The sequence below is a fragment of the Diadema antillarum genome, unplaced genomic scaffold (assembly GCF_040938485.1).
Source record: "Diadema antillarum isolate AM-2024a unplaced genomic scaffold, OU_Dant_1.0 scf00000042, whole genome shotgun sequence".
Classification (NCBI taxonomy): Eukaryota; Metazoa; Echinodermata; class Echinoidea; order Diadematoida; family Diadematidae; genus Diadema; species Diadema antillarum.
The window spans coordinates 353,229-366,610 of record NW_027270931.1 but is presented as its reverse complement, the minus strand read 5'-3'; the positions used below and the strand labels follow the sequence as shown (position 1 = coordinate 366,610).

Sequence of the window (13,382 nt, the reverse complement as noted above, 5' to 3'; positions counted from 1 at the left end):
CATCATTTGTATTTGTTAACCCTTTGCCTCCTAGATGTGGCCATTCCCCATGTAAATGATGCATGGCACATTCACTCCATGCACGTAGAGGTTTAACATCCATGTACTGTTGCTTATTCTAAATACTGCTACGTAAATGCTCCTAGACTTTACTGAAACAGACTTGAGTGCAATATTAGGGCAAGAACGTCTGCTTTTTCTTTGCAAGTAGTTTTCAGCATTATTCTTGAGCCATTTTCGACGCTAATGCTTTGTGATAGGCTAGCAAGCAACTTCATTAGGGTAAGTGAATGTTTGATTTGAATTTCAATGAGATAGTTGTTGAGCATTTGTTAGATTTCTAAAAAGGACTGTCACCCTTGTTTTGTGTTCTGTAAAGGAAAGAAAGGAGGGGGGGGGGGAGATGTACTGTATGTACAGCGAGAAAGTACCCCTTAAGTGGATAATGTTGATATATGTGTGTTTTGGAGGCAAACTTCAACTTCAATTATGCAACATGAACCCTGGAATGCATGCAAATGGCATGTTGCACATTTACCTGGGCTGCGGAAGAGCGGATGAAAAGCGCAGAATGTCAATTTCATTCCCAAGTACGGTAAACAACATTAGCCGTCTCAATATGGCAACATTCCAAATGTCAGGGGCATCAAATGATACCACATTGTCTGAAGCCATATTGCCTGACAAATTTCCGCTTGTTTATGCGGCGGGGGGGTCCCCACTATTGTCGCGGCGTTAGAATTGCCTTTGTCTGCGATCGTTCCGCTCGCCAGCTCCAAGTCCGTGCATCATTTTGTTTGATTAGAAGGGTGAATTCCGGCATGTTTCCCGCTTGTGGAATGGAATTGGATTTGAATGCCTAGTTGAGAAGCAGTGAAGGTCTGCTCAATTTCATTACTCCAGGCTGCTTAGAATGCAGTTCTTTTTTTCTCCCCACCTCGCAAAAAAAAAAAAGAAAAGAAAATCCAGATGAGACCAGGCAAATTCAAGGAAGAAAGACAATAGTCTTGAATTTATGGCATTCATGCAGTGCTTTAAGACAATCGGAATCTGAAAGTTTAACCGATAATTAACTGCATCTCATGAATATTTTGGAGAATTTCCAATCTTGCATGATCTGACTGTCAATGCCGACTATTCCGAAAATGCAAGCAACATCTAGGTTCAGTGCACTTAACCACCCGTCTTGTATGTTTTACATGAAATGTTTATTCGATTGTCCTTCTGTAATTCATGGATATTTAGTTCAATGTTTTTTTCTTGAAAATGATGTGGATAAAGTGCTTTAACACTTTAAATCAATTCTTTGTATGATTTACAATTTTGTTCTTTGAATTAGTTACAATGGGACAACGAAGAAAAGAAAACATAAACAAACATTCTGTGAAGACAGCAGCTCCAGCCATGCATACTGCATATTCATATGGTGCAAAAAGTAATTCTCTATCTGTGATATATCTACATGTAGTTTTAATTCAAATCCTTTGATATCAAAATAATTTTTTTCTATCTTGCGTGTCCAAGATTTCACCAAATCATTTTCAACTTCATTGAATGTCAATGGCATATTGTTCTTTTTCCATGAAATAAGAATGGAAAGAAATGTCACAAAATCACATGTTGAGATAGTTGTTTGTCAAGTTCAACAATATTCTTTGTTCATGATTACCTGAGAATGATTAGAAATGATTTGAGACATTTGAAGTTAACCAGTATTGAATAATAGAAATGGTTTAACTTATAATCTAAATTTAAGAGATTAAGACCCTCCGGGCATATGTTATGAATCGGAATTATGAATTAATATCTGTATTGAAGTAGCATGAGTAAGAAGAGTCGGCAATCTTGGGGCTATTAGTGAAAGTGATTCTCAGACACCTGATAAAAGTGGACAAAAAAAATGTACAGAGGAATGATTGTCATATCAGTCTCAGGCTATGAAAGATGAAGCATTTCCATTTTTCGTTGTCTGTCAATTCTGCAATCTTATCGGCGGATAAATCCGTTGTTGCCTCATCCTGCACAACAGCGGCTCCTTGACACGAGAGCGCTCATTAATCATCGAATCAAACTCACCGCAAGGAGAGAGCCGGCCAGGTTGTTCTTGAAAACAGAAAATTTGAGGCGCGATATCGCCTTTGGGGGGATGCAACGACCCCGTCTCCATCACGGAGTTTGGTAATTGCGTTAACTTGCTCCCAGGCTCACTGCGGAGGAACTTCTATGCACAAGTTAGTCACCTTCAGGACAATGAAAGGAGTTTCACAAAGGAGAGAAGAATTTACCCCCTCTCCCCCACCCCTTACCACGGGCATTTTAATTAAGAAAAAGGAAATACTCAGTAAAAACCGATACGTACAACTGTACATCGGACTGCATACTGCTTACGCAATAGATTTTCGTGGGTCACAAGTGACAGTGATCTTGATTTTTTTCTGGACATATCTGTGCGCTAAATGATGCAGAAAAGATATTGGGAACACAGTATTGATATACTACCATAGGTCATAGTTTCATTTTGGAGCAATGAAGGAAAATGTGAAAAAAATAACACTTGTTTTGAGACCAAATTTTCTGTTTTGGAAGCTAAGTTTTGACGTTATTTTCACAGGTTTATCCTCAATAAAACCCAAAATAACTAACATTGCAAGTTAGAGAATAGTTTCTTCTTCAATTTACTGTATAGATTTAATCATTTGATGGCTTCTGAGGTGAGATATTGCGATTGTCCTGCAGCTCTTCCCCAGCGGTTTTGCGTACACAAGCTGTCTATTAATTGCACTGTATCGCTGTGCCTGAGTACTCATCGTCAAATTGCAGAAAATGTCAATCACCACCCCCCTCCCACCACTATCTTCTGGACACTATATTCCCCCAGCCACTTCACACTCTTACTCCTGTCCCTGCCCCCCCCCCCCCGAAATTTAAAAAAAAACTTGCCAAAAAATCGAACATTTCTGCAATTTTTGTGTTGGTAAGGTGTTGGTGTTGGTTGGGAAGAGAGAATAGAACATAGTGACCTATGAAACTTGACACCTGAGTTGCTTTAGAAGGAAGATGGTGCCAAGGTCGGTAACAATTAGGAGTGAAAATTGAGTGTGAGATGAGAGAGGAGCGAGATCTAATTTGCCAAAATGCTCGTCAGCATCATTCCCTATACCCCCTTAGTGAGGGAGTGATCTACCGTGCCGGTGTCGCAGCGACGGGTGAAGAGCTGTCCTAGGTCACTTCGCTATCTATGATATCGAGGCGTGCAACCAGGCGTGCGAAACATGTCTATGTGCCGCCGGTGCGAGAGAATTCACACCAATCCCTCTCTCAGGGATGCGTCACCGTGGATACCCGCGGAGACCCGCAGTTAGCGCTGTTTAATTGTAATTACGACACTTGATGCCAGAATACGATACAATGGCTGAAAGATGTTAGGCCGATGATTACTGCCCTAAGTGAGGGGATGCATCATGGAGCGCTGTATAATAGCGCCCTCTATCTGTGAGGAGACATGACATTGACAGTCAGTGCTTTATGTACATAGTTCTATGGTTCTAGGGACCTGGATGATATGCTTGATACAGATTACCCCAACAAAATCACAACACAAGGAAATGAATCATGGTAGATATATGAATACAATCGTATATATAAATGTTTATGTATACACATACTTCATATGTTTCAAAGTACACTTTGTTCATTTTGATCTCATTGATTTTTACTTCAGTAGATTTAACATGATAGGATTGCAAGTTCTCTAAATATTTTAATCCCAGGAATAATGTTTTCGGAAAAATATCCGTACTCTTTCATGTTAGTTTACATTAGATGCTAATCTCTAAATTTTAGATGTTGGAAGTGCTCCTTTCTGTTTGTGTTTTAAAAGAACAAAATATTTTGTATTTTCCATGCATTTCTTTGGGTGACAGTCAAAGCAAATATATATTGTGGTAAGTATTTTTTTCTTGAGTAGATCATAACAGACTTCACTGTGCTTGTACTAACTCTATTTTAAAAACTTAACATATTTGCAGATATTTTCTTTTGGTCGTTGTATGGTAGGTGGGGAACATCCATAACATCTGCAGGGCCTTGGTGTAAAGGCCAGCTCATGTAATATCCAATGCATTTTCATGAAGTACATTGTACATGTACTTGTATGCTTATTCTTGCATATGTGTCTAACTGTAAGTCAGCTTAGATTTGTGCATGAGCAGATATCTGAGAAATGCAACACATTGAGACTCCAAAGTTGTAATGAGCTAAATATGTCATAGACAATCCCTAAAAGGTGGGTTTCATTATGTTGCCATGAAAGAACATTTCAAAACATTCAAAGGAGTTGAAAAGTAAGTTGGATTATGTTAGCGCATGATGTCTATAACTAGCTGTACAACTACTGTAAAACCAGTAATTTTTCGCATGCACAAGACTTTTGCAAATTTCTCGGCGTGCCAGGATTCGTGAAAGGGAATGCTAGCAAAAGGGAAATGCATGCTAAAGGTTTTGTTTGCACCATGCATCGGATGCCAGTGGCAACTCGCGAGAGTTTCATGCTGCTAAAAAAAGCCTGTTGACTCCAATTTGTGAAAGTTTCATGCCACAAATATTTCGGGTTTTACAGTATTTTGATTCAAGGGTTAAAGATTTGGGGTCACCTAACTTTGGAGTGGTATATTGATGAACTACTCATTGCTATTCCTTCTTTCGTTCCCTTTCTCTGACTGGAATAATATTCAAATTTAAATAAATTTTTGCTGTGTCGGACAAGTTCTCTGGGTGACTTTTGGGTTGCTGTGTGTAACTTTTGTTCAAAGGAACCACAAGTGTGTTTGAGATTTTAATACATTGATTGTAAACTTGTCCTTTCTTCACATACAGGAACATAAAACAAGGTCTTGTGTCCTGGCTGAATTAAGTTGTACATTTAACATTGTGTGCAAAGGTTGTACAAATAAACAAGTTGAGCTTAATCTGTGGATTTAGTGTGAAAACGAGATGAACGATTATCTTAGCATACTTAGTTTGGCATTGATTTATTCCCTTTTATCACACTCTGTTATTTCCTGTAGGTTGTTAAATTGTTTGAAAGGTTGACAGAGTAAATGGTAGCGAAAAGTGGCAGTACAGATACTGGTGTTGTGTTAACAAAAATGTTTAAAAGACTTGGTTTTGAAGAAAATTTAATCGACAAGGTGATTATGCAGTGTGATTAAGGAGGTGACTCTCTTTTCCATTTTTTTCTTCTTTCTTTCTGAGGGGACCATGTGAAAAAGAATGTGTTGTCTAATCAGCTACGCATGGTATGGAACTAACGAATAATAACTCCAGCATAAAAATGAAGTTATTTTGGTGTATTAATCAGCTTGACAGATGAATGAATGAAACCGCATAATTTCTTCGAACTAAAGTCAAGATATTTCTTTTACTTGAGCATTGATACATTGTAATACATTTGTGCAAAACTCTTAAAATGCATTATGTGTTATTATTAACTTGTTAAATCATGAACTTGTTTGACTAAAAAGGGAAGCTAGTTGGATCACTAACTTTATTGAACCTACATTTTGTCAACTCCAGTGGAAAGAAGTATGTCTGAGATACTAGCAGTGTATTTATTCTTTTAAAAGTTTTTTTTTTTTTAATTTACACATGTTTCAGCGCATGTTGCATAATCTTATTCAGATCGTGATAGTCCAGGTAATGAAGGTGTGAAACTATGTAATCGCCAAATGAACCAGACAGATTTAGGTCAATTTTCTTTCAACAACATCTTTCCTTCATCAACAAAACCATGTTTAGTAGGCCTTAACAGATCTTTTGTGCCTCTGACTTGAAGGTACTAGCCAGAGGTAAACTGCTTTTGAGTCGTCCTTTCATCGCGTATGATTAGTTTAACCCATTTCTTCTTTTTTTCTTTAATTTTGTTAATTTCTGCAGTGAGAGCCATAGATGGAGGCAACGAGATGCAGTCGCCGCCGTTACCAAGGGGACGAGATCGAGATGAGATGGACGGCCTGTCCATCGGACCGTCCCCCATCGAAGGCAGGAGCATATCGGGCAAGAAGAAGTCGCAGCTCAACTCATCGTTTCACTCGCAAAAAGTTAGTATGAATCCCTGTTTCAGAGGGCTATCGTATACAACGTCGTATTTTGTGAACATACACAAATGTAAAACTTCACGGGTACAGGCGTTGTCCATGGACCTGTCCATGTTCAGCTGCACTATGCGTGCAAACAGTAACTTTTTTTTTTTTGGGGGGGGGGGTTGTCTTTAATGTCTGTGCACTAATCTGAAATACGCATTTTACAGAAAGCAATTCAGACAACTTGTGACTGACACAAACACATGTGCAAGTGTCAGTGCCAATCATAGTATCATTATTCGCTGGTGTTGATTTTTTTTTTTCTGTGTTCCAAATTTAGTATCATTATTCGCTGGTGTTGATTTTTTTTTTTTCTGTGTTCCAAATTTAGTTTTTAAAGCAGACTCGTGAAAAATCACACATTTTATGATACTTATTACTGCAGACTGCCATAGCATAGCTGCTGTGTTGCAGGCAGCAGTGAGTCAGGAAGAACTAAAATATAGTTGTACTTTGTACAGGGAAAGCGTATCCAAGGGTGTACCTTGCCCTCTAAATTTTGCTTTAATACCTACATGTACTCCTAGGTCTTATGGAAGGGCGGGGAGGGGGGCAGGCTGCATGTTCCATGGAGCACCGGCTATTTTAAGATCAAATTTGGCACATTTTCAGGCTTTTTTTTTTCTCAGTGGAGCAGGGACATACCTCTCCAGTGTGATGAATTTGAAACAAAAGTCAAGGCATGTGAAACACCGTGCCACATTGCCCAAAAATTTCATCAGCATTTTTGTTTGTTCAGAGACGTGCTCAGTAACTTTCCAGGTTTTCATCAAAGAGATGAAGGTAAGCTGTGTGAGAGGGTAGTAATATTGGATAAAATTTTATATCTGACTATTGAGCGACTTTGTTTCCTTTATCTATTATGCATTATCTTGTGGAGCTGACACAAAGGGTGTTAACGGACAAGTTAATCTTAGATAAAGCCAATACCCATTTACGATTGTTATGGAAATGTTATTTATTTATTTTATTTTTTGTTGTTGTAAGTTTTATGTTGTTCTAGGAAATATCACCACACTTGCTTTGAAGCACCATTTAACAACATTCTGGCAACTAGTGTTTTCACATTTATGAATGATTATTCCCCGAAGACTTTGCTAGATGCAGTCATTCCAATTCATCTGTGTCTGTGGAATATGCATTTATTTCAATATGTGAAATAAAGTTTGCATGCACTTGTCAGAGGAATGTCGGGCAAGCCATATGAATCAAAGCTTAATGTGGCTGGGAACAGCTTTTGTCATAAAAATCAGCAGAAAATGTGAAAACATACCTGTGTACTGTCTGTGATATGACTGCCGGATCATTATAGATGAAATTGATCACATTTTATTCGAGAATGTTTTAACCTGTTGAAGACTAGTCCAGAGTATACTCGGGCAAGTGTCTTGGGAATGTGTGTTATAGCAATGTCAGCTCGTCTTCAATGGGTTAAAAACTTTGTCATCCTGTTGCACTTATTAGCAACAGATTTCACCCTTTTTGCATTGAACTAAAAGTGAGTTCCCATGTATTCCCATGGATGTTGGTAAGAGCATACCATAAGTGCTTGTATTCATTCCTTGTATTAAACTGTCCCTCAAAAGTTCCCTTTTGTTTTCTTTTTCGCTTGGACGGAGAAGAAAAGTATCCCTAGGCACTCCATTTCGTCCGGCTGCGAGTTCCTGCCTCATTGATTGGCGAATTGTGCAAATTGAACGTGACAGCCGCATAATGGCCCCGCGAACAGACGTCTATGCACGTGCTGAAAGAAGCACGATGATCAGGCCTGGTGGGCGTTCAGTGCACCATCGCAAACTCATGTACACATGCACAAATTTTATCAAATCTGTTCCCAATGAGGCTCATGGGCAAAGATTCACCGGTTTAATTGTCATGAAGTGATATATCAGAGCACTTGCTGGCTTTTGCTCTTTTTTCCTGATGGTCAAATTAATGTGTGGCAAGTTTGTATGTGGAAAACAGAAATGTTTGAGGAGCAACAAGTTTCAATACGAGCATTCACCTATCAAGGATTTTTGCATCTGGATATTTGTCCAGAATGCATGTCTGAAAGTGATGCTGTAAAAATGTCAGTGATCCTATGGCGAGACCATAGGGGAAACTTCTTTTTATCATGCTTTAGTAGTTAGATCCCATTTTTAAATGTGAATGCCCAAGTTTTGATGGAGAAATTACAAAGCTTTTTTTTTTTTAAGTACTAACCCCCGAGATGACTGCATTGTGCACCAGAAGCTATTGTGGGAGGTTCTGTGGTCATGTTCCAAAGAGTTGTAGGTTCAAGCCCCTAGCAATGTGCTTGCCTTGTATGATGTCCACCACACACTGCCTGTGTCCAGGATCAGATGTAGGATAATAATTGCAAAAGTATTTGGGTTTGTTTGTTTTCTGCTTTTTCCTTTTTATTATAGTCACTGCTTTCTACACTTGATGATGGATTTGTAAGCATGTGATGTTTCCTTTTATACAGTAAATCTACATCAGAAAACTGTGCCAAAATGGGTCGTCCATGGCCCTGATTGCAATGAAATAATCTATGCACTCTGAGAGTAGATCAGTGAGAAGGAACTAGATAATGAAGGTAGTGCTCAGTTTGCAAAAGCTCACATTTTATTTTAATTTCTTTTCAGATTTCATTTACCTAAAATCTTATTTGTTTCTCTGAAAACAAAATTTTTTATCCAGCACATTGACAGTTTTGCTTTACTCTTGATATTTATCCTAAAAGACCGAGACGAATTCACAGAGAGTTATATAATCAACTGTCTGGCAAGAGAATTTGTTTTTCATCACCTTAGTGCAATGGGACATTCTTGTTTAAACTACACTTTTATGTTTTGCTCCAATGCTAGCATTAATCACTTGCTTTGTGTCACGGGGATCCTAAAAGATAAAAGAGCGGTTTATAGTTCCAAAGCCATGTGGTAACTGTGTAGTCGGGATCCAAATTTATGTGGATTTTACATCCAAGACCTTTAATACATGGTTATGAGACAATCAATTGGTTGCCAGGCAACCACTCTTGATGAGAATATTTGACGCTGGCCGATCCAAGCCCTTGGAGTGATGTCATGATGATGTCACAATGCATGAGTTCAAATTACACCAGGCACTTTACTAATCACTGAGATGATTAAACACAGTATGCTCCTGGGTGCGTATGCAAGTGCTTCCCCGAACAGCTTTCACAAACAAAGGTATTTTTCACATGTCGTCGCTGCGGCGGCAAGACCTCGTATCTACAAAATGTCAAATGTTCAGGAGAGCAAAAAAACATGGCAGCCAAAGCACTGTATCCAATGGGATAGACATTCCTTTGACATGCCGTGGTGGCCTCATTTTTTAGGTAAGACTGCAAGGATTTGGACAGGACATCACTTAACTGATTATCTGACCATTAATCCGAAAAAGACATTTTCACCAAAATTTCAGATACAAGGTCTTGTCACCTCAGTGACAATGTGATTCTTCGGCAGCACCTGACATATGGCCAATGTTGGCTAGACAAGGAGTTAAGTACAAGTGTATATTTGTAGAGCTGGTTGGGCTGTATCAAATTTTCATATTATCACCCTGGTTAACTGTTAAGTTTGTAACAATAACCATGCTATGTGGAATCCACAAAAGTTGTTGAGAAATGTTATCAAGTTTTGAAGTACTGTATTGATAGTTAAATCTATGTGTTTACGATATGAAATGTGTTCATGGATAGATGTAAAGAGTGCATCAAAAAAGTTAAAGCCTGCCCTCTTTGATTAAATTAATCCTGGGGATGAGACACCCAGCTGGTTGCTTGGCAACTGCACTTGACGAAAGAGTTTGACGCAGACCGCCGTGAGCCCCCCTATCTGTGATGTCATTATGATGTAACAATGCATCATGCTAAAACTTGCACCAGGCATCCGGCCCCATGGCTGCACCAATGGAACACACTTGGTGCTCGATTGCTGACACCAGTCTATCCCCGAAATAGACTTGATGAGGAACTGTTGTACGCAGTAGACCACGTCAGAGTTAGAACTTGCACATGATTCCCCCCCCCCCAAAAAAAAAAGGTAATTTCTAGAGGCGGATTAAAATGAGATGTGTGATGTTGGGGCCTGCATCGTCATTTCTTTCGTAGTTAAGTTGTTCTGAAGGCATGACTTTGATATGTATTTTCTCTAAAGGATACATTTTTTTTCTTCAAGTAAACATGTTAGCCTCGGGGCATCTTGATTTTTTTTTTTCAAAGTTTTTTGAAAGAAATAAAGTAAGAATCTGTCTCTGTTTGTGTATTAACGAAAAAAAATCCAAACACTTCATAGATGACAAGTTAACTCCATCAATACCCAAGGGCAACTTGTTTGCGTATAATGTCAATGACTGTTTGGCTGATTGGCTGTAGAGGGGTCAAATCAAATGTCATATCCACTAAACGTGAAAGTTGAGAGTTGAGTTGAGAGGCATGGAGATGACGATATTTTTCATAATGTTTGAAATCAGACAAACAAAAGTAAATCATTCAAACCATCTCACATGAACAACATGTAACATGAGAGCTACATGTACAAGAAAGTTGTACGTGTACAAGTGTAGCTCTCAACTGTTCTAGAGTTTTTCATAATGCATGATGGTACCCATCAGAGCTACCAAGTTTTACGCATTCTGCGTGAGACTCAAGCATTTAGGGTCTGTCTCACGATCTCACGCATGGCACCCATTTTTCTCACGCATCGGGTGAAGTCTGCAATTTGGGCCAAAAATAAGGAGCATAGCTCAAAGGATTAAAGTAATAGTTGCAATTGAAGGTATGTTTCCCTTTTGTCTTTCAAAATGAGTAGAAAATAGTTAAAGTATGCACCAGATCGCATCATTAAGAGCTAATAATTAAAAAAAGAAGAAAGAAAAGCTCCCTACCATGGGAGGGGGACACCCCCTAATTCGCGAGCCCCGAGACGCCGAGTCATGAAAATCTCACTCATAAAAATATTTTGAACTTGGCATCACTGTACCCATGCATTTAAAGACTTGGCCTGTACAGACTATGAATTTGAGTATTTTTGGAGCTGTTCTGCTTCCAAATTTGACAAGTTTTTGAGGAAGCCATATGAAAAGATATCAAGATATATTGACGGAAGGCTTTGTAGCCACACATTCTACAATCGATTAATACACATTTGTAGTTAGATAGTCTACTATTAAAGTAGTCCAATGATACAAACACAAATGTATGGAATGATATTCACAAAGTATGCTGAATGTAGGCCTAGTGTTTCAGCAACACAGTGATTTTGCATTCCCAGCCATAACAGCTGTATGTGGTAGCTATGGCAAATGCACATTTTAAAATTTCCATGGCAAACACATATTACTGTCACTTTTCAAAACACATATGCCTCCAAGCAAACACATGATTTTTTTTTTCAGGATATTGTCAACTTTACATTCTTTGACCAAGCTGATGAAGAAAGTTGACATTTTATAAAATTGCAAGGCTGGTGTTTTTATGCCTATTAAATGACAGGTGTCAGTTGCACTGAGCAAGAAGTTAACAATACCTCCCCCCCAAAAAAAAAAAGAAAAAAAAAAGAAAAAAGAAAAAAAAAATGATGATAAATTCCCCATATAAATATCCAAGAGACTGGGTGGCTTCATCAGGGTGATAAATTTCTTGCTGTTCGTGCCTGGAAAATCCTTTACGATGTCTGTGGTGCCAATTGCTGACATATGTACATGTGGGTTCATGACAAACACACCCCTCTCCAGCTCGGAGGGCTATTAAGAAGTGGGGGAAATCATTGATGGGGAAATCATTGATGGGAATCCTATGAGATGGGGAGTGCATTTTGTGCAGAGGCATGATGATTTGTTTGAGAATCTGTCATCGCCGAGACTGTTTTGCTCCGTTTCTCCGTCCCACACATGTGTGTAGTCGTGTTTGTGCCGTGATCTTCGGGCAGGTTTTTGCCCTATTTACCAGTTGTTTGTCGAGGCTGGCTTTTGTCGAGATGGATTCACTGGTGGTCCGCCTCTACCACTAGCTGTGCTGAAAAATTTCAGCTGTTGGCACGATTGCTCATCTGAGGCTAATTTCAAGTTATTTAATAACTGGCTGGGAAAATTCCATCACAAGAAAAAAATCAGTTTATTCATGTTATAAACCTTACACATTTTTATGCCTCCGCCAACAAAGTGGCCGGAGGCATTATGTTTTCGGGTCGTCCATCCGTCCGTACGTACGTCCCGTTTACTTTGTTTGGATTTTAGGGTCACGGGGTCAAAGGTCAAAGGTCACAGGTTATTTTGTGAAAAAAAAGGTTGAAAATTCATGTTTTTCTCCATATCTCGCAAATGGTTCAAGGTATCTTCATGGAACTTAGTATATATGCTTGTTCCAATGGGCAGTGATAATCTAGGGAAGTTGGGGGTCATGGTTCAAAGGTCAGGGGGGTCAAAGGTCAAGGTCAACTCCTCAAAATATCACTACTTTCCTTATATTATATAAGGTTTTTGTTTTTTTTAACTTGATGTATGCATGTATTACCCAATGTATATTCTGTGGGAAGTTTCTAAGGTCAAAGATCAAGTGAAAGCGCTGAATTGCACTTTTTCCTCCATATCTCAAAAGTAACTCAAGGTATCATCATGAAACTTACATATTTATGCATGTTCAACCTAACAGTGATTCTCTTTGGAACTGTGAGGTCAAAGGTCAAAGGCCAGGTTTAGATAATGCTATTTTCCCATTTGATACTGAAATTATACTTTTTCTCAATACCTTGAAAATTACTCAATGCATAAACTTATAAAAGGGTCAAAAGTCAAGTAAAAATCATCAGTTCCCCAAATACCTGCACTCTGACATTTTAATCATTCATCCAATTGAACCTAGTTCTAGGAAAGTGAACATTCAGCACATTTGTGGCAAACCTGTCATTTTGATATTTTGCCAATTGTGTGAAACTGTCATCACACATTGTCAAGACATTGTACTATAGACCTATTAGGAGAACCATGCATTATGGCGGAGGCATGTCAGTCGCCGTAGCGATATATCTTTTTTTTTTTTTTTTTAAAGGGGTTTGATACTGCTGTAAAAGTGGATATTTTTGCGCGACTAATTTTTCGCGCTTGGCCAGGCAAGAAGAGTTTGGCGTGTTTTTAATTCCGCGGAACCAAGACATTAATTACTTGAACATATGGCATGTAAAAATACTCGCATGCTTTTATTTTCGCGCTAGCTTCTGGTTGCGCGAAATG

General features: G+C 38.7%; 1 protein-coding gene across 1 annotated transcript in view; it reads left to right on the top strand.

The window, feature by feature from the left end:
• The window catches only part of LOC139713088 (uncharacterized), a 191,876-nt gene that overhangs the window by 164,171 nt on the left and 14,323 nt on the right, over positions 1-13,382 (top strand). Inside the window, exon 7 of the mRNA XM_071624848.1 lies at positions 5,935-6,149. Within this exon, the coding sequence (XP_071480949.1) occupies positions 5,935-6,149 (215 nt within the window). The remainder of the gene's footprint in view (positions 1-5,934; positions 6,150-13,382) is intronic.